General features: G+C 58.8%; 3 protein-coding genes across 9 annotated transcripts; 1 reads left to right on the top strand and 2 right to left on the bottom strand.

Moving 5' to 3' along the window:
- Positions 1 to 3,719: 3,719 nt before the first annotated feature.
- KLHDC8B (kelch domain containing 8B) lies at positions 3,720 to 8,570 on the bottom strand. Of its 2 annotated transcripts, none has more exons than XM_037387194.1 (6): positions 8,528 to 8,570; positions 6,979 to 7,448; positions 5,965 to 6,129; positions 5,524 to 5,748; positions 5,173 to 5,274; positions 3,720 to 4,364 (listed from the first exon to the last, which is right to left on the bottom strand). In XM_037387194.1, the coding sequence occupies exons 2-6, from the start codon at positions 7,349 to 7,351 to the stop codon at positions 4,168 to 4,170; spliced, it is 1,062 nt and encodes a 353-aa protein (XP_037243091.1). In that variant the 5' UTR covers positions 7,352 to 7,448; positions 8,528 to 8,570; the 3' UTR covers positions 3,720 to 4,167. The 2 variants fall into 2 exon arrangements, with proteins under 2 accessions (XP_037243091.1, XP_037243090.1); XM_037387193.1 differs by having other exon boundaries at positions 5,161 to 5,274.
- A 456-nt stretch (positions 8,571 to 9,026) lies between these two features.
- On the bottom strand, positions 9,027 to 13,875 carry LOC119146438. Its single transcript, XM_037384074.1, has 5 exons — positions 13,570 to 13,875; positions 12,645 to 13,030; positions 11,900 to 12,060; positions 11,362 to 11,494; positions 9,027 to 9,728 (listed from the first exon to the last, which is right to left on the bottom strand). The coding sequence occupies exons 1-5, from the start codon at positions 13,724 to 13,726 to the stop codon at positions 9,534 to 9,536; spliced, it is 1,032 nt and encodes a 343-aa protein (XP_037239971.1). The 5' UTR covers positions 13,727 to 13,875; the 3' UTR covers positions 9,027 to 9,533.
- Positions 13,876 to 13,994: 119 nt separating this feature from the next.
- CCDC71 (coiled-coil domain containing 71) lies at positions 13,995 to 24,717 on the top strand. 6 transcript variants are annotated; one of them, XM_037384072.1, is made up of 5 exons: positions 13,995 to 14,100; positions 16,696 to 17,441; positions 22,248 to 22,305; positions 22,531 to 22,662; positions 23,101 to 24,717. In XM_037384072.1, exons 2-5 carry the CDS (start codon positions 16,757 to 16,759, stop codon positions 23,129 to 23,131), a joined length of 906 nt encoding a protein of 301 aa, XP_037239969.1. In that variant the 5' UTR covers positions 13,995 to 14,100; positions 16,696 to 16,756; the 3' UTR covers positions 23,132 to 24,717. The 6 variants fall into 6 exon arrangements, 4 of the variants coding, with proteins under 4 accessions (XP_037239969.1, XP_037239970.1, XP_037239968.1 ...); XR_005103738.1 differs by having other exon boundaries at positions 14,000 to 14,100; positions 22,531 to 23,209; positions 23,931 to 24,717; XR_005103739.1 differs by having other exon boundaries at positions 14,000 to 14,100; positions 22,531 to 23,209; positions 24,673 to 24,717.
- Positions 24,718 to 25,914: the final 1,197 nt, after the last annotated feature.

A 25,914-nucleotide genomic window follows, 5' to 3' on the forward strand; every position in this document is an offset into this window, starting at 1 on the left:
TAGGCCAGGCTCGGAGCCTGGGAGCTCACATGGGAGCACGGTTGCCATCTACTTCGTGTCCAGAAGCTGTGTGGTCCCTCCTGTGTAAATACCTCTTGCAGAAATGCAGAACAATTTAATTTTACCCATTGACAAATGGGTATGACAAAAATAACCGGTCATCTAAACACTCCCTGGAGAAAGATTCTCAAATATGGTTTTACTGGAATTTTTTCCTTGTGCTTCCACATCCTCTGTCTTTAGGAATGGAAAATGGGCACGCTTACTAGCCTGTTTTTTTTCTCTTTTAATTCAAAACAATTTCAATACTAGCTAAAATGTTTGGTTGCTGGATCTGAAGATACTCTGTAAGCACTAAATCACTGTAGAAATAAGGCTGGTATAAATCCACGGATAGATTAGGGGAACTACTCACATTCCCCTTTATGCTCTTTTGGTTTTAGTATTAAAGGCAGCCTGGAGCTCAGAAGTGTCAAAATAATGGCTTTCTTGATGTATATAACTGGTTTCCTAATCCAATCCCCCAGAAATAAAGCTTTCATTTAAAAAAATAAAATAAAATTCTGGACTTTTACCCATAAAAAACTTACTGGAGTGACTTCGCTGCATTGTCTTTGCTTGTCACTACAGCACTAGGGCTGGAATAAATAGCTCAGATTTATCACGGTGGCTTATTAACTCTCAGCTGCATGGTGAGCCTCTAACAGGTTGATTTTCTAGGACCGGAGTAGGGAATCGCAGCCTGAAACATGTTCCTGCTTCAGGGATGGGGTAATGGCTGGGGTCTCTGAGGCAGCCATGGGCTGGAAGGCAAACCTTCCTCCAGAGAGCTGTGCTGACGGGAACATTAATGTTTATTGCGCTTGTTGAGTAAATAAAAACCTTGTTCTGCTCCTGAGCTGCCTACAGCCCCATTGCACAGCCTGGTGCATGGCGCTGCTGCCAAGAGCCTTGCTGTGTGTCTGGGTCCTATACAGCCCTGCATCATAAATGGTGATTTTCCATCAGTTTATTGCTTGTAATTGGAAAGTTGGCCCAGAACTCCCCTCAGAAGAGACTGTAGAGCCCTGTGCCCTTCTTTACAGCGCTTCTGCTGCCCTCAGGAAAGGATTTCCTGGTGCTTTGCACACCAGCAAGAAGGCTTGGGATGTTATTTTAGGTTACTACACAGAGCTATTCCTATTTCCGGTGTGGCTGAAGCTTCCTGGTTTGAGCGTCTACAAAGTTTGTGAAATATGATAAATGAGATTTTTTTAAATTTCCATATCTCCTGACAACGGAAAGAAATTTCCATAAGGAAATACATTTTTTTAATTATAGGTCTGACAGCTACCTCCAGTTCCAATCTCCCCCATCCATAACACGCTCCGGGGAGATTAGCCACGTTGCCAGGCACTGGCTCATAGCTCTCCTTCTATCTGAAGTAACAGACTGTGCTTCTAGCATTAGGGAGTGTGGCCAGATACTGGAAGCCTTTCATTTAGTAAAAATTAGCAGAAGCTGCCAGGAGATAGACAGCAATATATTTGATATGTCCCTCAATTTTTTTTTCTTCATAGTGCATTTCATTAGAAACTCAGGGGAGCTCTTCACTTAATAGCTTGTCACTCTCCAAGGGTGGTCAGAACCATTATCCCTTTGCCTGCAGATCTCTCCATCCACCCCGAGATGTCTTTTGCCACCATCCTGGCTGCTCTCTTCCCCTCACTGGGATGGGATCTTGGTCCTGTGCCCAAAAGCAGGGATGGAAAAGAATGAGAAATCCACGGTCTCAGGAGAGGTCATGGATTTCTGTTTGCCTCGGGTGGAAGAGCCAAGCCAAATGGTGCTGCAGCAGGTCAATGTGTCAGGCAATCACATGCACGAGTCAAGATGCTACTGGGAAAGGGGCAAACCCCTTGTGGGGCAGGGACCGTCAGCCCCACTGCTGGAAACACCACAGCAGCGAGGGGCTTCCGACCCGCAGCTTCCCGCTCCAGCATCTCCCAGCTCTTGCAGCCAGCATCACCTTAAATTTGGAAAAAGCAGCACCAGGCGCCCCGTCAGCAGCAGCAAAAACTGAAGCTGGTATGCAGGAATGTCAATTTGCCAGTGACTCACCATCTGATTTATCCCATCCATGCGATGCTCCTGCGGGAAAAGCTTATTAATCAGGTCTGTGTTTCCAAAGCAGCTCTGTGATTTAGGGTCCCCCATGACTAATGTTTTGGTGAGAGTGAAGTTATTATGTGCCTCAGTGGCTTCTGGAATGGGCTGACAGGCTGGGGAGAGGTACTGAGGTGGCACTGAGGGGCCTGTCACTGCCCAGAAGCCCGGAAAGGAAAAGCCCACTGGGGCTGAGCACAGGTGCAGGGAGCGCTGTGAAAATAGGGTGCTGCTGCAATATTCATAGAAGAAGGCTGGAGCCACATTGTGCTCAGAGGAGGGGGTCCCTCTGTCCGCCCCCCCATGCAGTGTGAGCCACTGACCCTCTCCAGCTGCCAGCGCATCCCCCCCAGCAGCCGAGGTACAGCTCAATCACTAATTTGGGGCTCCCTGTTGCCAGCTCTGGCACAGCGGTGGTTTCTATGGCAACTCCAGAGGCAGATGCAGGGATGGCTTCAGCCGAGGTAGCACTAGCCCAGGTATCCCAGGATGTTCCTCCCAAAATGCAGGCAAATGGCCATGTGGCATGTTGGGACAGATCCCACAGTCACTGTGCCGGGTGGGCAGCAGAGGTGATGAGGTAACGGCACTGAAAACATCTTGCAAATCCTCTTTTCTGAATAATTCCCAGCTTTCCCCACACCACGATGCCCATGGCAGACGGCGCAGCCTGGGCCCAGTGGTGTGCTGGATGCTGCCATACTCTACGGGGATTTGTCCTCCCATCTCTCTGGCCCTGCTACCCACCCAAGGATCATGCCAGCTGTCTCCTCCAAAAGGTCAGGCATCCGCGCTTGATATTTACCTGGACCTGTGAGATCCTTCTAACATTGTATCAGTGAAAAATCAAATCCCTCGCCTGCATCTGCTACTGTCGATCTCTGCTTTGGGGTGCATGACTCTGCATGGAGCCAAGACAAATGAGGCTCAGGTGAGCAAACAGCACCAGGAAATTGGGGGGTCACCCCCCCACTGGTCACACTGTGCATCCCTAAATGTCACCTGCAGACACCACAGGTACAGAGCTTACCTTCTCTTCCCAGCACCAGTAAGCAGGAGATGCAGTGCTCCTGCCTGGGGGAGCTGGACACAGCCGGATTGGGCACTCCTAGGCACCAGCCACACTCCATCCTTTGAGGCAGGGCTGTGGTGCTGGATGGGGCCCAGGAAGCCTCAGCATCGTTAGGCATCTCATCTTATTTCTCAACGTCCTGGCAGCCCTTGCATTCCCTGCCCTCTCTTGCAACCCAGCAAAGCACCTCTCCTGTTGCTGCCTTCCCCTGCCCCTGCAATCCCTGTGCCCACAGGAGGGGCCAAGCAGAAGCAAGGCCGTGCTGAGGCAGGGCAGCCGCTGCTCAGCTCTCCCTCTCCAACAGGAGGGACGGATCCCTACACCACATTGCTCTGCTCACCCTGGCAGTGGGGAAAGCAGCAAGAGCCATCCCGGTCCCACAGCACAGGGTCCTGCCAGGGAAGGGCTCACTGGGGTCTCCCTTGGGAGGGGGTTTTCCTACAGGCTCTGGCACGCCCCTGCCCAGGGCAGGATAACCAGGGACAACACAACTCCAGCAGGGTAAAATTCCACGTGTTTCATTTATTTGAGGTGCTATGTCACCTCCTAGGCACTGAGCTACAGGGCACCTCTGTGCTACATCAGACATTGACTGGGTCTACGACGACACAGCACTCACTGCTACACACACGGCACGGACATGCCGTGGCACGGATGGGGCCGGATGGGGCAGTGCAGCCAGCGACGGTCCTGCCACCGCTGCTCCCTCCATGCTGCTGGCCACAGCCCTCCCACCAGGCAGGATTTTGCCCGGGGCTCCACTGCCACAGCGCCGCAGGAGCCAAGAGGGGTTTCCGAAGCATGGCAAGAAACCATGGCTGCTCCGGCGCTTGGCGTCATGGGACAGCAGCTCCCCAGAGCTGGGTCACCCACACGCACAGATGCTTACACACCCCGTCCCCATCTTCAGGCACTTGGTGCTCAGCTGGGGCTGGTCCCTGGGGCCCTGGTCAGGGTGCCTCGCGCAGGCACAGTGCCTCAACAGCACCGCTGGGACCCTGGGCCACCCCACCAACAATGAAGAGCAGGCTGGGTGCCGGGCAGCTGGAGCAGGAGCAGCGGCCAGTGGGCATGGGGGGCAGTGGCTCCCACTTCTTCTGTGAGAGGCTGAACCCTTCCACCGAGTCCAGTGGGCAGGACTGGTTCCCTGTGGGAGACAGAAGGGCATCAGCTCCACCACAGCCCTCCCCAAACCCCAGGATATGCCTTTCCCTCTTCACACATCTCTGATGCCCCAGCAGCAGCCGGTCCCCGAGCCCTGGGCTGCAGGGGCTCTGCGATCCCAGAGGCAATTAGCAGGGGCACAAGAGGATTAGTGGTGTCCCTGCAGGGAAGGATACTGGCACTGACGCTGCACTGCTGGCTCTGCCCCCGCATCCATCACCGGGGGATAAGGGAAGGCAGTTCCAGCTGTAGCAGGGCTCAGAAGCAATGCCACGCCACAAGGATCTGGCCAGCACCGCTCGCCTTCGCCATCACCTTCTTCTGCCCTGCAGCAGGAGGTCCACCTCAGCCCGGGTGAGCCCAGTGGGGCTGGCAGCACTCACTGCAGGGCTGGAGGTGCCACAGACAGTGCCGGGCTCCCCGGCCAGCCCTCCCCGCTGCATCCCTGCTGCTGAGTGACAGCACTGACCTTTCCCCAGCTCTCTCTGGAGAGGGACACGGCGCTGCAGCCCTAAGTGGTGGGGCTGAGCCGGTGTGGGCTGTGCAAGCCTGGTATGCTGCATGTGAGCTGGGGAAAGCCTGGCCAGGGGGTGAAAGGGGCAAGTGGCACTGGGGCCAGTATGCGGGGCAGGGCAGTAGTGTCCCCCCAGCACTTGGGGGGCACAGGAGAGATGTGGCTGCAGTTGGTGCTGTAGTACCCCCATGTTTTTGTACAGCCGACCTCCATGCTGTCACACAGGTCACCAATGTGCCACAAGGAAACATGGCCACACGCATACCCCTGGCATTACCAAGGCCACCCACAGCCACCACTCTTCCTCCCAAGCAGCCAGCCACGAAGTCGGCTCTCTTCTCCCTCATGCGGATGGCGCGGCTTGGCTTGCTCCATGCACCTGGGGGTGAGAGGGTGTGAGCATCGCCTGCTGGGCTCCTCTCCACACACTGAGGCCAGGACACTCCCAGGCTAATGGCTCCCTGGGGCTAGGGAGTGCAGGACAGTACTTGCCATGGGTGCAAGGGGCTAACACTCAGGGTCTGGATGACCTGTGTCTGTCAGGCATGGACACCCCTCACCAAGACCTAGGGAGGTATCCTGGACCCACAGAGGATGCTCCCACCCCACCCAGGGACACAGAGCTCACCCTGTGCAGGATCAAACATCTCCACGGTGTTGACGAAGTGGGGACGGGAATAGAAGTTGTGAGGCCCTGGCTGCTGCAGCCCCCCAAGGCTGAAGACGACGCCGTCGGCCATGGCGCAGGCAGCGAAGGCGCGGCGGCTGGGCACGCTGGGGTAGCGTGTCCAGCTCCTCGTCTCCAGGTCAAAGGCCTCGAAGGCGGTGACAGGCAGCTTGCCCTGCCGGCCCCCTGTGCACAGATGAGACGCTGCGGCTGCCAGCACCCCGAGCCGGCACCATCGGTGGGCTCAGCACGCAGGATGGGGCCCGCCAGCTGCAGTGCTGGGGTGGGAGGGCAGGACAGAGCCACCCTGGGGTGCACCAGGCCACTCCCTGGTTCGGGGAGGCAGCAAGGGGAGAGGGCAGGGGTGTGGGGGGATGCTCAGCTCGCTCCAGCAGCACCTACCCAGGACGAAGATCTTGTTGCCCTGCAGGAAGGCAGAGGCCCCATAGCAGGGGGTGGGCATGGAGGGCAGGGGCTGCCAGTGGTCCTTTGCTGGCTCGTAGACACGGACCAGTGCCTGGGGAGAGGTGTCCACACCCATTCCCCCCAGCGCATAGACAGCCCCGTCTGCAAAAGAGGCAGTGGTGAGAGTGGGGGGGCCACGGGCAGCACTGCAGGGCTGGGAGCCCCCACCCCATGCCCTCCAGGACAGGCAGCGCAGGTGCTGCCGAGCCCCACAGCCAGCTGCTGCTCCCAGGGTGGCAGGGGACGATTAGTGTGGCCACACCTGAGCCCAGCAGTGCCCTGACCCCGCTGGGACCCTCGCACCCCGCTCTCCACCCCATCCATCAGGCACAGAGCAGAGCACAAGGCCATCGGCTCTAATTATTCTCGGCAGTACCATCTCCCTGGAGACACCATGGCAACACAGCCATGCTGCCAAATCCTGCTCCCATTCCTGGTGAGGCCAGCACCCCTGCCCACTCCCACCCCTGCCCTGCCATCCCCTCTGCCCTGCCCACACTGCTGCTGCCTAGGGCCACGCCACGGCATCCCCAACCAGGGAACAGATATGGGCACTGCATACGGAGACCAACCTCGGCTCCTGGCATGCAGGCTGCCAAGCTGTGCCAAGGCTCGGAGGCTGCTCAGCAAAGTTTGGGCAGAAATCACAACGTGTTCAACACACAGCACACCGAGTCAGGCTGGAGCAGAGTGCTTGGCCACCCCAGTATGGCTCCCAGCCAGGGCAGCTGGGGAAGGCTCTTGTGCCCACACCACCCAGCCCTGGGCTGCAACAGGGCTGCTGGGCAGGAGCATGACTCTGCCATTAAGTGGCAAGTTCAGCTGCTGGGTGAAAGCTGCATCCCAAGCAGCAGCAGGATGCAAATCCCACCCAAGTGTTCCCCACCCCTGTATCCCCGCTTCTCCAGACAGTAGAAGTACCTGCATCCGAGTCACAGCCCCAGCCCTCACCTCTCTGCACGGCCGAGATGCCCATGGAGGGCTGAGCCAACGCTGCCTTCTTCTCCCACTTGCCCTCATCCACGTGGTAGACCTCAACGGAGGCAAGGGGGCTCTGTGCCGCGTCCACGCCACCCACCACAAAGATCTGCTTTCCCAGGGCGAGGGCAGCGGCACCGGCCCGTGGCGTGGGCAGCGGTGGGAGCGTGGTCCAGTGCTGGGCTGGGAGGTCGAGCACCTCAGCGGTGCCCAGGGCTCGCCCACCAGCCCCGCAGCCGCCCAGCACAAAGAGCTGCCCGTCGCGGTGCGTGGTGCTGCAGTACACGCGCCGTGTGGGCATGGCGGGGAAGGTGGCCCATGTGAAGGCGCCCACACCTGCCGCCATGGGCCGGCTCAGCCACCCCGGGGGTCCCCGGGCCCTGGCTCTGCTATGACACCCATCCGGCCCGGCTCTGCGCTGGCCTGGTTCTGCCCACCACCTCCTGTGGGGAGAGCACCCAAGTCAGCGCCCAGGCACTCATGGCTCCCACCAGCCCCAGTAAGACAGCTCCCCTCAGCAGTGACAGCCCCTGCTCCCCAAGGCTTCCTGCCTGCATGCCGGGGCTCCCTGCCCTCCAAGGCTCCCTGCTTCCCAGGGCTCCCCGCCTGCCCCACATGGCTCCCCGCCTGCCCCCCAGGGCTCCCTGCTTCCCAGGGCTCCCCGCCTGCCCCCCAGGGCTCCCTGCCTGCCCCCCAGGGCTCCCTGCTTCCCAGGGCTCCCCGCCTGCCCCCCAGGGCTCCCTGCTTCCCAGGGCTCCCCGCCTGCCCGCCAGGGCTCCCTGCTTCCCAGGGCTCCCCGCCTGCCCCCCAGGGCTCCCTGCTTGCCAGGGCTCCCCGCCTGCCCGCCAGGGCTCCCTGCTTCCCAGGGCTCCCCGCCTGCCCGCACCAGGCTCCCACTCCCCGGGGCTCCTGATGCACAGCCTGCACCCACCAGGGCTCATGCATCCCAGGGCTCCCAGCCCGCACCCACTGGGCTTCCCCACCTGCACCCCGGGGCTCCCCACCTGCACCCACTGGGGCTCCCCCACCCTGGGATTCCCCTCCCTGCACCCATCAATGTTCCTGCACCCTGAGGCTCCCTCCCTGCCCCCACTGGGGCTCCTGCACCCCGGGTCTCCTCACCTGCACCCACCAGGGCTCCTGCACCCCGGGGCTCCCCACGTGCACCCACTGGGGCTCCCATCCCCTGAGCTCCTGCTCCCCAAGGCTCTCTGCCCGCGCCCACCAGGGCTCCTGCCCCCCGAGGTTCCCGCACCCCGGGCTCCTGCTCGCGGGGGCTCCCGGTGCACAGCCTGCGCCCACCGAGACTGCTGCACCCCGGGGCCCCCTGCCCGCACCCCCCGGGGCTCCCGGGGCACAGCCCGTACCCCCCCGAGGCTCCTGCTCCCGGCGCGCATCCCGCAACCAGCGGACCGCTGCTTTCCGCGGTCCCGCCACACCGCCCGCACCCCCGGGGCTCCCGTCGCAGCCCGCCCCCCCGGACCACCACCGGCAGCGGGGCAGGGACCGCGGCCGCGCTCACCTCTCCGGCCGCCGCTCCGCTCTCCCCGCCGCTCCGCGCCGCCGCCCCGCGCCGGGCCCGCCCGCTGCCGGTGGGGGCGGCGCCGCGCCCGCCCCGGCCCCCCCGCCGGGCCCCGCTCCGCTCCCCTCCGCCCGGTGCTGCCGTGCCCCGGTCCCGTTCACCTCGCCGGAGAGCAGCCGCCCAAGGATGAGGGGCTGCAGAGACCCCTCGGTAGCAGCCGGGCCCCTGGCCGCACGCAGGCGGGGCCACCCCAGCACCGGGTCACGGAGCAGAGAAGCCACCGTCCTGCCCTGGAGCGGACCCCTGCCCACCACCACTGCCTGAGCTCGGCCCCCCTCTGAGCACCACCTTGCCAGGGTCTCTCAGCAGCGTCAGGAAGCTGCACACGGGTCCCAAACCCTCTTCTGTCACTTTGTCCCCACTTGGCTGAGCCCTGCAAGTGAACATGCTGAGAAAGGCGCCTTCCACCCACCAGCACAGGCAGGAAACTCACACCAGAAACGAGCTAGAAAGGTTTGCTTTAAAAACAGGCAGGAGTGCCATGGCATTGCTAGCTCTGCTGCGGAGAACACCACGGCGCAGGCAGCACTTGGGCACGCCACCGATAACACTGCGCTCACCCCGGCACCTGCTCTGTACCAGTCACTGGTGCGGGACTGGGGAGTGTAACACTGCGTGGCTGCTGGCATTGCAGCCGTGGCCCTCACATGGCAGCAGGCACCACGGGCGGCACTGCCTGCAGAGAGGCCCCAGCCAGGCAGGCAGCTCCCCAGTGCCGCCCAGAAAAGGGAAGTAGTTTCCCCCAGGGATCCCATCACACAGGCTCCCTGGATGCTTGTGCTTGGGCATGGAGGCTCCTGGCAGGACCGAGCAGGCACGTCACACACCAGAGAGGGGACAGCTTGAAGCAGGAGCCCAGCCTGGGACTTTGCCTGCCTGCACCAGGAAGCAGGGAGTATCCCAGTCCAGAGCCCCTCAGCCCTGAGAAGTTGCATCACTGTCCATCCTACTGCTGGCTCAGGGTATCCTTCCCTGCACAGGCCAGGTAGCGTTCGTAGTTCTCCTCACATCTCCTCACGCAGCGCAGGAAATAGTCCTCGTCGGCAATGGCCTCCAGCAGGTCAGTCTGCACCAGGCAAACGTTGTACAGCTCCGAGGTGGGAGCACACCTGGGGCTGCTGCTGCCCTGCTCTGAAAACACCTGCAGGGAGAGAGCAGTCACCGAAGCACTCGCACCCTCTGCGGGCAGCAGTGCCAGGGCTGTACCCAGCACAAGCACAGAGCCTGGCAGCAGCACGCACACCCTGTGGCACCTTGCCCTGCCCTCCTCCCCAGCCAGGCGCCTACACACTGGCTGTGGGGCAGTGGGAGAGGGCAAGGGCTCCCATCTCTAGCAGTGAAAGGTGAAGTTTCTCCAGATCTCCCCTCCCTCCCAGAAAGTGCTTTTGGTTCCAAACCAGCTTGTCACAAATGTGGCTGGGGCTCCCCTAAGGAACAGGCTGCACCACACAGCTGGAAGAAAATGGCTCTGTGGAGCAGCCAAGCCCCAAAAAACCTCTGCCAACAGCTCTTCCTTTGTTGCACAGGAGGGAACAGGGACTTCACCTTCTGATCTTTACCAGGGATCTGGTAAGATCTGCCTAAGGCCACCTGGCAATCTGTTTCCCTCCCGGCACTGCTCTCACAGTCACTGACACGGGGACAGCCCTGCAGAGCTGGTGACACAAGAGAAGGGGAAGCTGGCATCCAGCCTACCGATCCTGACTGCAGGACAGCAAAGTCCCAGCAGCGGGGATGAGTCCTGCCAGCGAGACACTCAGCTGCGACCCAGACCCTAGTGAGATCTGCTGCCACCATAACTTGATGCTGTCTGATCCTTGTGGGGGGAGCCCGGGGGCTGACTGCACAGCTGCTCCAAGACAAGCTGAGCAGCCCAAATGACCAGCCATGCTGGGTACAAATGACACAAGGAGGAACTCCTTGATAAGGGAAACAGACCGAGGCTGAAATCCAGCAAGTGGAGCTGCATGAGCCACGCTTTGGCTGCTACAGACATGCAGGCAGCAGCTGCTGTGTGCAGGGGCCTCAGGTTCTCAGCGGAGCAGTCTGCAGTAATTATCCCTGAATCGGGCGCAGCACAGACCAAAGCCTATTCCTGACAGGTTTGCTCCAGGCAGCAACAACTCCTGCCACCAGCTGCAAATCCACAAGCTGAGAGAGCTTGTATGGAAGGAAATAGCCGACGGGCATCTCATCCCTCACCACTCCCCAGCTGCCTGGCAAACGCTGCTGACCATTCACCGGCTGCCTCATGCTTCCCCCTCCCCGCCACATGGATGGAAACAGGCAGGGGTTCAGGCTTGCCTGTGCATCTGCAGCTCTTGTTCGAGCATTGACAGTTGTCCAACTGCCAGGCGCGTTTCTGTCTGCATAAATGTTCCTTTTCCAAGCATGCTCTGCCACAAACACTGCCCTTTCAGTTTGGTGCCACAGATGAGCTGCAGCTGCGTGCTGAGGCTGACTGGCCTGCCACGACTGCTGCTGCTGCCGGGAGCGGGGCTGACTCACCCCGGCAGAGCAGAGGTGCTCGGCAGTGAGCACAGGCAGCCAGCACCTGCTGTTCTCTGCTGATGGCCAATCTCACCCTCCCTGTGGGCAGCCCTGTGCATTGCTGCCACTAACGCTGGTGGCGTGGGCTGCAGCGACGCCGGGGCTATGCCTCGACCCCCCTTTGCAAACTCATGCTCATGCAGAGGGGGCAAAATGTGCCTGACTTCACCGGGGACACCCCCTACTGCAGGCAGCTGGCACCGGAGGGACCTTCAGCCGCCTACCTGTGGATGAACAATGGTGTCTGCATCGTCCAGCCGGATGTTGTCATCGATGAATATGTGGTGAACACTGGGATCGTGAGGGTCAATCCACAGGGGCTTCCCACCCTGGGAAGAAAACTGATTCCTGGCCCACCTGAAACAGCAAGCAGGACAAGGAGCAGTCAGGGGAGGGAGAGGGCGACAGGTCTTGGCTAAAGCAGGCCAGGCTGCACTGCGGGCTCAGGGCAACCTCTGAGTCAGGAAAGCAGAACGGAGACCATCCTGTCCCTCTGCCTGCTGCTGCCTCCTGGGAAAGAGGCATTTTGCAGCAAGGTGACAAATCAGGGGGTGTTTTCAGAAAAGCAGAAGGTACACCAGGGGATGGGGACCTGAGAAAAGCCCCATCAGGCTGTGCACTGGCAAAGTGGGGAACATGTAAGTGACAGGGGCCCCAAGAACATAAAGACATCAAAACTAAGAGCTATCCCAAACCAGGAGAAGCTTAAAGAGTTACAGGAGAGAAGAAAATGCTCAATTCACTTCCTCAGTGCCTTCTCACCAGTCAAAGTGGTCTTGGAAGCCTCCAATTCCCTGAAAGGAGCTGAAGTAATCATAAAGCTTTCTTCCATCTTCCCGGGTGGCCAGCCGCTCTGCTCCCCTTGTTAGCACCACCTCTCGCTTGCTGCAGCGAATCCGGCCAGGGGTGAGGTCCACAGGGAGCTGCAGGACCACAGAGAGCAGGAGAGCAAAGGTTTCCAAAGTGGACAAGTTGTTTTGTGCTGCACGAAGCAGCAGGGTAGAGACTCCCCACCACTGCAGCGCGGGAGGATGGCACTGGGGAGATGATAAGAGGAGGTGTGGAACCCCCCCCAGCCAAAAATCAACTCTTTTCCAGGGATGGACAGGAGTGACCTCCTAGCTGCACACTGCCCCTCTTTCTATCTCTATTCCCCATCAACGCTCCAAGGCACCAATGAAGCAGCTTCTGGAGCTCATTCGCAGCATTCTGACCCAGTGCGTTGCTGGGGGCAGCACAGCTGCAATCGGCTCTGAGCCAGGGAGCCCTGTTCTGCTGCAGGAGCCCCATTCTGCTGCAGCAGCCCCTCTCTGGGCAACGGGATGCTCTGTCCAACCCAGGATATCCCAGGAGGAGACCTTTCCTGTGCAGGATCCATATGCACATGTGCTCCCCTGCTGCTACCAGCTGCATCCCGAGGTGCCGGCTGGCTTAGCAGGCCGGCTAAGCGGCTCAGGAGCAGCCCAGCGTGGGGAGCTCCGTGCCAGGCCCCCGTGGTGCCACTCACCGCCACATCCCGCAGGGTGGGGAACTGGGGGTGCTGCCCAGCCAGGGCGCAGCTGACGGCCCGGAGGGCACGGGGCAGGTCTGTGCCGAAGGTCCTGAAGATGACAGAGAACGCCCTCCCCTCCCGGTGCAGGGTGTCCAGGAGGCGGAAGAAGGCAGGCAGGATCAGGTGGTAGCGCAGGTCCGGTTCCCCCTGCACCGAGAGGACATCGTGTGGCTGGCCCGGCCACTCCAGCAGCCGCAGGTGGCGGGCATGCAGGCTGCTGAAGCACCGGCCCGGGTCCGTCTCGGTGAAGGCGGGGTCCCGGCCGTGGCAGCGGTAGTAGCTGAGGGCACCGGGGCAGGGGGGACCCAGGGAGGGGCGGTCACTTGCCCACTGCCACTCGCCTACAAGAGAGGAGGGTGCTCAGCTACCGCCGCCCGCCCGGACCCCCTGGACCTGGCACCCCCACCCCTCCCAGGCCCTGGCACCCCCACCCCTCCCAGGCCCTGGCTCCCCCAGCCCCAGCTCCTCCAACACCAGTCCCCCCCCGGCCCCGGCATCCCCGGTCCCCCCCAGCCCCAGCCCCCGGCATCCCTGGCCCCAGGCACCCCAGCCCCTGGCATCCCTGGCCCCAGTCCCCCCAGAGTCCGCCATCCCAGTCCCCCCAGCCCCCGGCATCCCTGGCCCCAGTCCCCCCAGAGTCCGCCATCCCAGTCCCCCCAGCCCCCGGCACCCCCGGCAATCCCGGCTCTGGCTCCCCCCGCGCCAGTCCCAGCCCCCCAGACCCTGGCACCCCCAGGCGCCGGCATCCCCACCTCCTCCCCCGGCCCCGGCCCCCCGAGTCCCAGCCGTCCCAGCCCCCGGCATCTCCGGTACCCCAGACCCCTGCCCCCCCCCGATCCCGGCTCCCCAAGGTCCCGGCATCCCCGGCCCCGGCGCTCACCGGCGGCTCCGGCGCGGCCCCAGGTGACGGTGCTGAGGAAGCTGTTGAGCGCCGCCCGCGGGCCCTGCCCCGACACCGCGTCTGCCGCCACCACCGTATTGTTCAGGTCCACGTGCAGCACCAGCCGCCGCCGTCGCCGCCCGGCCCCGTCGTTCATCGCCCCGGAACCGGCCCCGCCACCGGAACCGGCCCCGGCCGCGCGGCCGTTACCTGGAAACGGCGCCGCTTCCGCCGGCCGGCGCCCCCTGCCGGCCCGGGGCTGCGCCACGGGACAACGCGCGCCACCGGCGCCCCTACCGCCGGTGCCTCGAGCGCGGCGGGGCGGAGGCGGGGCGGAGGCGGCGCGGCGGGGGCGCGGCCTGGGCGCACCGGGAGGGGGCGTGACCGAGCCCGTGCCGCCGCTGAGGGCGTGGCCGCGGCCCGCGGAAGGGGGTCGGAAGCGGAAGTGGGCGGTGCGTCCTGCGCTCCCCGGGCGGCCATGTTGGAGCGGCGGTCGTAGGGCAACGGCGGGCGCGGGTCTGGCGGCGGCCGGTAGGTTGGGGCCGGCTGTGTCCGGGCCCCGCGCTCCCGGGTGAGGGCGCTGCCGAGCCGCCCGGCTCGGCGGCCCCCGGGCGCTGGAGGCGGAGCCGCGGCGCTGGGGGCCCCGCCCCGGCCCCCGCCCCGGCCCCCGCCCCCCCCTTAAGGCCTGGGACCGGCGCGGGCCGAGCCGGGGGGGCCCGCACCCGCTGTCTGCATCAGTCACCTCCCCGCAGCCCCGCTGGGAGGGCACCGGCCTCGGGCCGCGCTCCCCGCCCCGGGGCCCGCCCGGCCGGCGGGCCCAGGGCGCCCGGCCAGCGCTCCCGGCGGCCCCTCCTTACCGGGCCGGGCCGAGCCCGGGGCGGGGCGGGGCGTGCGGGGGCAGCGAGGGACGGGGCCGCTGGGGAATGGGCATCCACGCCACCGAGGGGTGGGCCAGGAGGGGAGGCCGAGCCCGGGGGGTGGCGGCCCCCGCCGCGCCCCCCGTGGGTCCCCAAGCCAGCCCCTGGCCCCGCGGGCTGCCCCGGCCCGGCGCCCGGGCCCTGCCAGCGGCCGGCTTGGCCCTCGGAGCTCCCGGGGACGCGCAGCGGAGCCCTTCCCTCGAGCGGCCGGGCCCCGGCCTGCGCTGGCATCGCTCGGGCCTGGCGGGGGGGGGTCCTGCCGCGCGGTGCCTGCCTACATGCCGGCAGCGCTGAGGGTCTGGGGTCCCTGTGGCACTTTAGCCAGGGTGCGTCCCCCGGTAGTGTGCCAAGTGAGGGAACCTGCTGTGGGGTCGACAGACTTGGGGTGTGCCTGCCTGGGGCCGGCCTTCACCCCTCTGCAACTTGCACTGCACAAAACGAGATCAAGTGGATCGATGCTGAGATGTCCTGTCCCCGATGAGATGTCACAACCTCTTCATTCAACATCAGAATACCCCCAAAGGTGTCCCAGCTCTTCCTGGGCATGCTGCAGCCTGAAGACGATCCATTTTGCATCCTGTGGAGTGCGCGGTGTTATTCGTGCTTCTCTGTTGGTTTCTCTCTCTCTCTACCAGATCAGGATTAAGTTTTACATCCGTACTTGCTTCGCTGCGTCTGCTACCATTTGCTTGTTCACTGTGGAGGTGACAAATCTCACCACTGGCCAATGATGCTGGCCGCAGCTCTGTCAGAGCACTTCCCTGCCTGCCTCCCCTCCTCCGTGGGAGATCCCCCGCCTGTCACAGAACTGCATTATCCTCCTCCAAATCCCTCTTCTGCTGTGACGTCTGCAGAACACTTGACTGAGATTAGTCTGTCATGTGGAGGCTTTTACCCCCCTGCTGACCTGTGCTTCCCCCTTCTGTGGCTGCTTTTGACTTGTGTTTCTTCCCTGCTTGTGCAGTTGGCGGCGGTACAGGTGCTGCTCTGGGGCTGGCACTCCTGGGCTCTGAGGTTGTGGTGAAACCAAAGTTGTGGGAGGAATGCTGGACATAAGCAGTTCCTTGCTGTGTCTGCTCAGGCGCTAACTTTTCCGTCAGAGCTTTCTTGCCTGCACACTGCCCTCTGTAACAGTGTCTCTAACACCTTCTGCATTTCCATGAAAAGGATTTTTCACTGAGTCCTCCTTATTATTTTCAGAGGTATCGATGAAGCTAAAGATTTTATAACTTTTCAGTGCAGCATCCAGGTGCAGAGCCGGCAAGGCCACCAGCTTGGCATGAGAGGATCGTAGTTCTCCCGGGTGCATCACAAAGTTCTGCCTGCACTGCTCTTCAGTGCCTGTTTTTCATTTAAAGCAATAATTAGTGCTTTTGTCCCAGGCAGACAGCTGTGTGGTGTCCTGAGCATGATCCCGGTGTTGTCCCTCAGGCCACTGTACACTTGGCCTTGGTGATGTGTGTTTCCTTCATGCTGCTCTGCTTGAATTTCCTGCTTCCTCCTCACTTGGCAGCGAGTGCCCTTGGATCAACACCAGTTTGCTGTGACAGCAAGTTGCAGACCGTTGTTCAAACAAGGGAACAGCAAGGAGTGATGTTGCTTTGCCACAGCATTCAGCTTCAATGAAGCACAACTGAAATAGCCTCCAGCTCTGCTGTCAGGTCTTCAGGAGGATGCTGCAGTTTTGGCAGGGACTCAGAATCAATTTTTGGGCAGAATCAGTTAGGAAGCTGGAAAATTGAACATGGTGCTGGGATGGATTTGAGGTGCTCAGGCTTCTTAGTGTCGAGTTGGCTCAGTTGTGCTGTTCTCAGAGTGTGCACGGGGAGAGGGTTCAATGAAGGGCTGCTTTACCAAGGAAAGATGAGATCTGGTTACCTGAAGTTGGGGCGTGTCAAACTCAGACTGAAAACAAGCTGCAGATTTTACTGAGTTAACCATTGGAGCCCTTCATCTTGGGATGGGTTGGATGCAATTGCCTGAAATCTTGTTTAGGTTTGAGGATATTTCTGAGAGGTGTTTTAGTTTTACTTCAGAGAAAATTTAGTGATGGGATTTTCTTGATTATGCTTCTAACTTGGGTTATGCCCAGAATCTGACCCGATGTTTGTGAGTAGCCACGCCTGGGCTCAATGGTTTCAGGTCCCTGCTTAAAAATGCAAGGTGATTTCAGTTGCTGTAAGCTAACTGTCTTCTCTCTTCTTTTGAGGTGTCAAGGGTTGTTTTTACAGTCATTTGGACCTTTTTGAAGTGCCCACTTGCCTAATGCCATGAATATTGCAGTGAACAATGTGGAAGAAAAAGCTGTCCATTCCTGGTCGAGAATTTCCTCTGCGGGACAGAAAGTGCTGGAGGAAGCCCTCCGAGTCTTCAACCCAATGTCCAAGGACCTTTCAGACACAGAGACTCAGCTGGTGGCCTTCATTCAGGGCCTGAAGGAGGAGGGCTACCAGCCCACAATTCTGAGGAGTAAGGATGTGTATGGGTACAGCTCGTGCACAGCAGACATACCAAGCCACACAAAAGAGAGCACTCCTCACAACTGTGCCAAGGCCAGCGACTCTGCTAAGGGTCCAGCCAGAAATGCCGCAGCTGTGGCAGAAGTGTCTGCTTCGCTGAGCAGTGTTTCAGTGAACACTTTGAAAGTCTCTGCTCAGCCCATCTCTAAAGGGAATTCCACAAACCTCCTTCTGAGCTCCTTGAAGCAGACAAGATCTGGCACGTCCAAGGCTGCAGCAGTGGGCTTCCCTACAAGCATGTATCCTGATGTGTATCCAGCCATGAGACTGTCAGTGGTTCTGGAAGCTCTGGTGCCGCTGAAAACTGCCGCGTCCTGTTTGGAGTCCAAGTACACACAAGGGCATCTTGGAATCTTGCCCTCGGACCTTAAACTCCTCAAGGCTTCGGGTCCACTGAGGCGATTTTCTTCAGGCAAGACCACTAAAATAACAGAAGGTAAGGGGTACAAGCGTTTGATAAAGAAAGCACCAGATTCTTCCACCCTCGCTTTAAAGCTTCTGAAGGGGCCAAAGGGTGGAGTGCTACAGGAGAGCAATGCTTGCAAAGCCTCGGGAGTTCTCAATGGGAGGGTCACGGGCAGCTTGTCCCAGGGCTGCACCACAGCATCGCAGTCCAAGACCCTGAAAATCAGAGGTAAGGAAGCTTTGGTGGGGAAAATAGATTGGAAAGACAGCAGCACTCACCGAGAGAGTGTTGGGCAGAAGAAAAGAAGAGCTGCAGAGGCAAGAGAAGCACCGCAGAGGAAGAAAGCAAATACCATTCCTATCCGAAATAAATCACAGCGGGCTCCAAGCACTTTAAGCCTGCTGAAATTCCGGGCCATCAAGGTGGGCAACTCTTCCTCTGATGATGAAGTGAGGAGGAGAGCACAGAAGATTCTTAGGGTCAATCTGTCCCCTGTAATCCGAATTCAGCCCTTGTCCCACTCTCATAGCATCCCCTGAGTTTCTTCACTTTGTCACTTTTTTTGTAAGTAAGTAAATACGAGCCCGGCACCAGAGTGTGGAGGAGCTTGAGAGTGACTCTGGATCTCTGCTGCCTGGTGATGATGTGTTGACTAACCTGCAGACAGAGCAGCCTGCACTCATGCTGTTTCTGCCTGCCTACCACTGCTATGCAGAACTGACTGCAGAAATACGAAAACCTGTTCAGGAATGCGGGACGGTGACTCTCACCTGCGGCGAGCCGAGCAGGTTGGAGAGCTCGCTTCCCACAGGTGCTCTTCTGAACGTGGCAGGCTGCGCTGTCATGCAGGGAGAGAACATGGGACTTTCTCATGACATTGATGCACTGTGATACTGCTCTTTTTCAAGCTGTACATGTACTGGTTTTATTTTGAGCAAATTTTATAACTTTATTACCTATATATCTATATATCCATATGTGTGCATATGGCCCAGGAACTGTGGGAAGATGCACTTCCTCCATCCATCTGGGATTGGGTTTGATAGCTTTTGTTCCCCCTCCCCTTCAGCCACTCTTTTGTGGCACGGTGCCAGGATTTCTTTGTGATTCAGTGTTGTGACAGTCTGTTCTGGGCTCTCTTGAGAAGTTCACAGGCAGGCGGAGTTATAGTCGCTTGTTTGTCTCCAGAAACGCCAAGCAATTTGGAGAATTACCAGCTGATAGTTGACTATTGTTTCAATCATATTACCTCGGCGTGGGAGTGGAGGAGTGTTATGGGGTTGTTGCCTGCAAGTCCACCTGACGTCTCTAGGTGCCTCCTCTGTTTGTTGGTAGCACAAGCTCTAAACTCGTGGTAGAGGTTTGCCTCCAAAGAGTGATTCCTCTTCAGCACCCGGTGTTGCTCCACTGCAACAATGCAGAACGTGAACTGTGACCATTAGAGCTGAAGGGCTGGAGCTGTTAGCAGGAATTGCGTAAAGTGTCCAAAGTGTCCTGCCCACGGTGTAACTGTTTTGTTGTTTCAGGATGTTTCAGGAGCAGGTCCTAGGTGCCAGTAGAGAAGACGCGGGCTGTGTTTGAATGTATTAGATACATCCTGCTGTCCCAGAGCTCAGCAGGATATTTGAGCCTGAATTAAAGCTGAAAAGCGGAAGAGTTGAGAGGATATTTGCCAGCACTGAAACATAGAGAGGTTCTTTCTGTCAATTTCTGGGGGTGAAGCAGTAGGAGGGGAGGTTGGCACCACGTTGTGACAGGTGACAGCTTTGCTGTGCTGTTCTGGGATGTTGCGAGAAGGTGTGTGGCAGGTGTGAAAGCTCCCGGAGTGCAGGCTCTGCCCGTCCCCAGGAGGCGCTGCAGAACCAGTGCAGATGGCTGCGTTAGCCTTGCTGGCTGGGGGCATGCTGTCAGATGTGAACACAGACCGTGTGCTGGCGGAGCTCGGGTCTGCGCTTCTCGAGGAGGGATCTGCGAGCTCCAGGAGAAACACTGTGTTGGAGCGGTAGGTGCTGCCGCTGTCATCTGGCAGGGACTGTCTCTGATGAGAGGATCTGTGTTGGGATAATGCAAAAGCAGGACCTGGTGGCTCGAGGAGAGGAAGCAATGTCAGCTCTACACCGCTGTATGTTCAGATCTCTGCAGCAGTGGGCCAGTAATCTACTCATTCTCTCACCAGCTCAGAATACCAGTTGCCTGACCTAGTAATCTCTGTGGACATTGGCTGAAGGGATGAGCTCCCCTGGGAAGCCACAACTCCCCTGTTTCAGCCCCTCCCTAGCACCTGGCTGGATTTCAGTGCTTTGTAAAAGGGGTCAGCATCTGATCCCCAGCTTGGAGAGGAAAACCGTGGCACAGAGAGGAGAGAGGAGGTTCATGAGGAAGTGAGAGAGCAGGGAATGGGGTGTCCCATGGCACAAGAGGGATTCTCCCCCTTCATCCAGGTAGAGCAAGGCGGAGGTTTCCCTTGCTGGGTGATTGCAGGCTCTGAATCACGCACTCAGGTTCTGTGTGGTTTTACTGTGCGTATCTGAGTTGCTGTTGGTGATCATAACTTGCAGTGTTTGAGACTGACCTGTGAATGCCGCTCGTTGGCTGCAGAGGAGGAAATATTTTCTTCTGCTTCTGTGTTTTAAAATGCCCTGGCACAGAGTTCCCTGTCCTGACGTGATGCTGGATGAACAGGGATCCTCCATCACTGTTAACTGGCCAAAAATTGCTTTGTCCCTTTTGTTCCTGCTCCTTCAGACCTTTCTCATTCCCACGCTCTCAAATGCCAGGTCTTGAAGTCTTGCACTGGAGTTTCTCTTTTTGGCTGTTTCCTGAGGAGGGCTCTGAACTCCTGCCTGCGCTATTGCTGTCTGACAGCAGCTTCCCTTGTTCCCAGCCCCTTATAAGGGCACCAAGACCTGTCTCTGCAACCGCCTCGAGTGGCGCAGACATCCCAGCTGAGCGCCAGGCCTCTGGTGGGAAAACAACCTGTGCATCAAGGTCTTTTCCAACCTAAATGATTCTGTGATCAACAAGGCTGAGTTTGGGTTGAGGTTGCTTTTCCTCCAGCCTGAGTGGGAAGCTGAGCACCTGAGGCCAGCTTACCAGGCCACATCTCTCCTCTTGTGTTTCTTCCCCCAGCTGCACGGCTGCCTGCCTTCCCACTCTGTCACCTCATGTCTTTCACGGCTTGGGTCTTTGCCAGTCAAGGACTTGGCTTGTACTGTTGCTTAGTGTGTCCAGCAAAACATACTGCCTTAGCACTACCATGCCTTTCCCAGCACCGAGCGGAGTTCTGCGAAGGCTTGCTGGCAACGGCTCGCCCAGTGTCCTTCCCAGGCCACCAGCTAAAGGTTTTCTGCTCCACAGGGAGAGACAAGCGTTAGAAACACTTCTGTGTCACTGAGGCTCTTGCCAGGGAAGTGAGCACCCTGTAACTGTGCTCAAGGGCTTGCCTGTCATCAGTCCAGTTCCTGTCAGCTCTTCTGCACGCCTCTAACAGACCACAGGGCCCCTGAGCTACTGGACAGTGCTGGAGCTCAATTCTCTGCCCTCCTGATTTCTCCACTTCTCCCTCCCAGGTGATTTGGGAACTTGGCTGGAAGGATTGCAGCTTGTTATTCACAGAGGGGCTTTACAGCCCCTGATGTCAATGTCGGCAACTGCTGCCTGTCATCCAGTGCTGGCAGACAGGGTGCCTGCAGCCTGGTGGTGGTTTTCTCCACCATCGTTCACCTCGTCGCCGGGTGCAGGTGCTCCTGGTGTCCTGGGCTTTTGACACTCATGGGCAGGAGGCTATAGAAAGGGCTGTGCTGTGGACGCTGCTGTCTGGTGTTTGGGGAAGATGAAGGGCTTGATCAAACCAGACCTGCCTAAGACCTAATGTAACCAGAGATCTCCCTCTAGATGTTGCTTCCACCCCATGTTATCCTGTGACAGCAGAGTAATACTTGCCTCCCAAGGATCTGTACAGCAGTAACTGGCAGGGCACACAGAAATGCGTTGCCTGGAGTGCTGCAGTCTCTGTTGAGCGTGCTGTATGCAGGTTGTTCAGACCTGTTTCTGTATTAGTCACTTTGAATTCATCCAAGTGCCTAACCTGGCCTATGCTGTTCCTGGGCACCGTGACAGCTGAGCGCTTTGGAGACTCTCTTAGGAATGCTTTTACTGCATGGATCTCTGCCACTGTCACTTCTCAAAATTTTTCAGCCAGTGGTCAAAGGGCTGTTCTTCCAACTGATTTTATGGAAATAATTTCTCCTTTTATTCAGCTGCCAAGAAGCAAGAGTTGATGCTTTGCCTCCACCAGACAAGGTCTTTGAGCTTCCTGTGTGCTTCAGATGTCCGTCAGTGAGGTCCATGGGGAGAGCAGCTTGTCTGGCAGGCAGCTGAAGGGGAAGGTGACATCAGATACCAGTTGAAATCACATTGTTAATTGGTGGAAGTGTTTTGAAGCTCATGTCCACTGTGATCAGATTTCACCATCTGCCACTACTTTTAGTTGGAGAAGTTCCTGCTTGGCCTCTTCCCGATGAACCGTGTAGCGTGGTGCTGCTGCTTCCAAACTGCATCCCCTCGCAAAGCCAGCTGCCATAGCGATCCTTGTACAGAATTTCTTAAGCACTTTTCTGCAAAATAAGAAGGGATTATTTTGTTACTCCCGTTTTGTAGCCCACTGGTGGTTATTTCAGTGTGAGGAGGAGGTGCGCTCCCTGCAGCATTGTGACCACTCAGCTGGCTGGATTCTTCTCAGACCAGGGCATCACCCACCTGCCTGCTGCACTCAAGCTCACAGCGCTGGGGGGCAGTGGGCTGAGACCCCTCATTGCCTGGTGTTTCCTCACACAGAGTTCAGCGAGTCACCAGCTAAGAGCATCGCAGGGAAGTCAGGAGCAGAGCAGCACAGGTAGGTGATGCAGCACATGCGGCTCTGCAGCCCTGCTCTGCAGCTGCCCCTGTTGCACTGCGTGTCCTCCAGCCCTTCCTCATACACCAGCAGCATTTCTCCACTGGTGGAGCTGGTGGAAGTCCCCTGGCTCCAGCTGTGGCAGGAGGGGCTGGGGGGCTTTGGGTTTTGGGCTTGAGCACAGAATTTGAGCTCTTTCAGTTGTGACTTGTGCTGTGTTTGCAGCCAGACCTTGCCAGCATGTGTGTGTGAGTGCAGCCACTCCAGCTGTTCTTCCCCCTTGGGTCCAAGTTCCCTGTCCTGCCTGGGAGCTGGGCCTTTCGCCACGGCACAAGGGACACGTGGGACAGAGAACAGGTTTGTCTCTCAGCTGCAGCTGGACGGTGTGACACGAGCTGGGCAGTTTCCTGGGCAGGAGGGCAGGTTTAGGTGGGAGGATCCTTGTTCCAGTCATGGTTGGCAAGGTTGGTGCTGGGCTCTGTGGAGCACATGCCACTCAAGCGCGTTTGTTGGTTTGTGTGGGAGTGACAGGTTTTGTTTCAGTCTTCAAAATGGCACTGGCCCGTTTGCTCCTGTGGTCAGGTAGGGACAGCTTTCCAGGAACCAAGGTGGCTTGAGGAGAGGACAGCTGTTCCGGGGCACCTCGCACCTTCTTGATGGTGCTGCAGCCCTTGGCTTTGTGAGCTGGGTGGGCTAGCACCACCCGTGGAGAGGGCAGCAGGGCAGCTTGCTCCAGGCCTTGTGGTAGGCCTTTGTACTAAAGAGCACCACACCTGGGTTTCCTTCTTCTCACAGCCTGTTCCTGCTGGGAGCTGGGTGCTGTTAGGAAGGTGCCAGGTGCCTCGCTGGCTGGTGGAGCAGAGATCTTGTCCCAGAAGGCAGGAGAGCCAGCCCTCATCACTAGGTCAGCCCCGAGTGTTGAGTGAACTGTGTCTGTAGGTGTGACACCGCTAGCACTCGCAGCTTGGCCAGCTGCTGCCTCCAAAGCCATGGTGCTGAGTTTGCTTAGGAAGGCTGAGGAGGTCTGCTGATGAAATGAGAAGCTGGGATTTGGGGAAACCAAAGACGCCAGCGGTGCCTGGCCAGCCAGCTTCTGCTTCTGCTGCAGGAGATCTACAAACAGAGGAGCCGGGTCTGTGGCATACCATAGCACTGCCTCCACTCTGTCCCCTGGGCCATAGCACTGCCTCCACTCTGTCCCCTGGGCCATAGCACTGCCTCCACTCTGTTCCCGCCCAGCTGACGGAGCCTGTCCTGCCCTGTCTGGCAGCACTACACAGGCACTGGTGCGGCAGGCTCTGGGGCACAGGTGAGGGATGCCCTGTTAGAGCGGGTGCCCCTCCTAACCCTAACCCTCCATCCTTCATCAGTTGCACAAACCGGCCTTGTTTGGGTGGCCATGGGGAAGGTCAGCTGCTCCCTGGCTTGCAGAGCCCCCCCCATGCATGCCAAGTTGTACCCCTGGATGCCCTCGCAGGGCAGGTAGCACTTCCTATGTGAGCATCTGAAATACCTTCCCCTGTGGGACTGAGGCTTTGCCCCAGGGAGTCCCTTAAAGGCCTTATTATCATCTGGGACTCTCTCCTTGTTGTCTTAATTAGCCCTTTCTGTTCCTGTTGCTACAGGCAGCCTCTGTGAGAGTCTGGTGATTCCCACAGACAGTCAGGCACACAGTGCTGTTGTAAAAGAGAAGGTGCTGCAAAGCTGCCCCCAGAAATACCTCCCCTCCTGCCCCTGCTCCGCCACACTGCCCAGGCCTGGGACGGGACACGACGAGTGTCAGTGTCTGCATTTGTGGTGGGGAAGGCACGGCCGTGTGCTCTTCCTGCCTCCTGGTGCAGAACTCCTGAGGAGCAGCATTTCCCGAGCAGAGGCACAGCGGGTGCTCTGAGGGACGGGGGGGGTTCTGGGTGGGCACTGACTGACCTCTGCCAACCATCGTCTCTAGGAGAGCCCGTCTCCACGCTGCAGCGTGACTGACCTGCTCCAACTGGGACCGGTGCTGCCGGTTCAGCCGTGGGCATCCCCTGGTGTTTGGGGATGCGGAGCGACAGCTGGGGAGCAGCGACTGCAGCCCGCGGGAGGGCGAGTAACAAACTTTTGTATGGTGAATTTACAACAACTGACCATCTTGTTCTTGAGTGAACTTTTTACTGTTTCATTTGTTTGTGTAGAATGTTTCTGAAGTTATATTAATATTTAATGTTGAATATGAGGCTGGGCTGCTCCACACTCAGTGTTGTATATTTTGGAATGGCATTGTTTAGTGAAAAGACAGCATTAGTATTATTCCAGTCTTCATAGGGAAGGGGATAAAAACCAGACTGTCTTTTTTTTCTTAAATGAAGTGAACTTTTTGTTATGAAGTCCTAGCAGGTGTCCAGCCCTTCAGTAAAATGGTGCTCAGAACCACCCAATGTGTCCAGCTTTTCTTTGGGCCCCGCCAGACTGCTCCTCCCTGGGCTCCTGCTCCTGGCACCGGCACCGTGTGAGCTCAGCGGAATGGTGTCTCCCATGTGCCCAGCTGCTGCGTGGGGCATGCTCAGCTGGAGACCACCACCGCCTTCCTAGTGAGGAAAACCCAATGAGGTTTGAAGTTACCTAAGGCCCATTAAGGAATGTCTGGCTTGGGATGTGAAATGCTCCAGAAGAGTGCCACTGGTGCTGTGCTGGTGTAAACTGGCAAAAATCCACATTCCAGGTTAGTTCCTAGAAACATGCCGGGTCAGTGCTGTGCTGGCAGGTGGTCTGCCAGCTCCTGCTTGGCTGCCCACCTTATGACTTCTCTCTGGATGTGCCCACTCTGCAGCCAGGACCCTGTGGCCGGGTAATTGAACAGAAATGCCATTGTTCTCCTGCCTGCGGGCTGGATCTGGTTTGTGCCACGGGGCCGTCGGTGTGCTGACCTGGCACTAACTGTGGTGGGACTGTGGCCCCGGGCAGACAGCAGCTCCAGTGCCAGAACTCATTCCTTGGGAAGGGAAGTGGTTAAGTGGTTTTCCTGCTCGCTAAGGAAGTTCAGGGAAGGCTTGGCCACCCGCTGAGTGCACTGAAGTTGGTCCAAGCGGGCTGGCCAGGCGTGAGAGGCAGCTCCGGGAGCTCGGCGGCTCTGCTGAGGCTGGCGGGGGGCCCTCCTCTGCTTCCCCGAAAGGCGTGAGCGCTGCCGCTTCCCACTGCTGTCCCTCTGAGCTGCTCAGTCTGCTGTGAAAGTGCTCTGATGGCTGCTGAAAGGGGCTGGTGGAGCTGAGGCCGTGTGTGCCCGAGAGAGCAGGGGATGTTCGGCAACTTTGAACGCTGACTGCGGCAGAGCTGCTGGCAGATCTCTGGCCGGTGGAGCTGCCCCTGACATGTCATCTCTGCGGACAGACACGGGCCACCCCTACGCGTTGGGCTATAGGGCAGCTGAGGGGGTTGCAGCTGAGTGTGGGAAGTCAGAGCAGCCTTCAGGGGAGCCAGGAGGTGCCTGGAGGGTGGGCTGGGACACCTCACTTGTCCCTCGGATCCCGCTGAGGATCCCTCCTTCCTGCTTTTACGTTGCTTTTCAGGGCCAGGGATCCTGTCACAGTCACCTTTATCAGGCCACTTTGGATCTCCTCAGAGCAGAATAAG

This window comes from Falco rusticolus, chromosome 4 (assembly GCF_015220075.1).
Source record: "Falco rusticolus isolate bFalRus1 chromosome 4, bFalRus1.pri, whole genome shotgun sequence".
Taxonomy (NCBI): domain Eukaryota; kingdom Metazoa; phylum Chordata; class Aves; order Falconiformes; family Falconidae; genus Falco; species Falco rusticolus.

Bases quoted from the DNA above. Each gene is read 5' to 3' on its own strand.
- KLHDC8B (XM_037387193.1), bottom strand. From the start codon at position 7,351: ATGGCGGCAGGTGTGGGCGCCTTCACATGGGCCACCTTCCCCGCCATG. The intron at 6,130-6,978 runs GTGAGGGCTGGG...CCTCTTTTGCAG, and splicing joins CATCTCGGCCGTGCAGAGAG to ACGGGGCTGTCTATGCGCTG. The intron at 4,365-5,160 runs GTATGCGTGTGG...TGTCTCCCACAG, and splicing joins TGGCCTTGGTAATGCCAGGG to GGAACCAGTCCTGCCCACTG.
- CCDC71 (XM_037384070.1), top strand. From the start codon at position 16,757: ATGAATATTGCAGTGAACAATGTGGAAGAAAAAGCTGTCCATTCCTGG.
- LOC119146438 (XM_037384074.1), bottom strand. From the start codon at position 13,726: ATGAACGACGGGGCCGGGCGGCGACGGCGGCGGCTGGTGCTGCACGTG. The intron at 13,031-13,569 runs GTGAGCGCCGGG...CCTCTCTTGTAG, and splicing joins GGGCCGCGCCGGAGCCGCCG to GCGAGTGGCAGTGGGCAAGT. The intron at 9,729-11,361 runs GTAGGCGGCTGA...CTCTCCCTGCAG, and splicing joins ACACCATTGTTCATCCACAG to GTGTTTTCAGAGCAGGGCAG.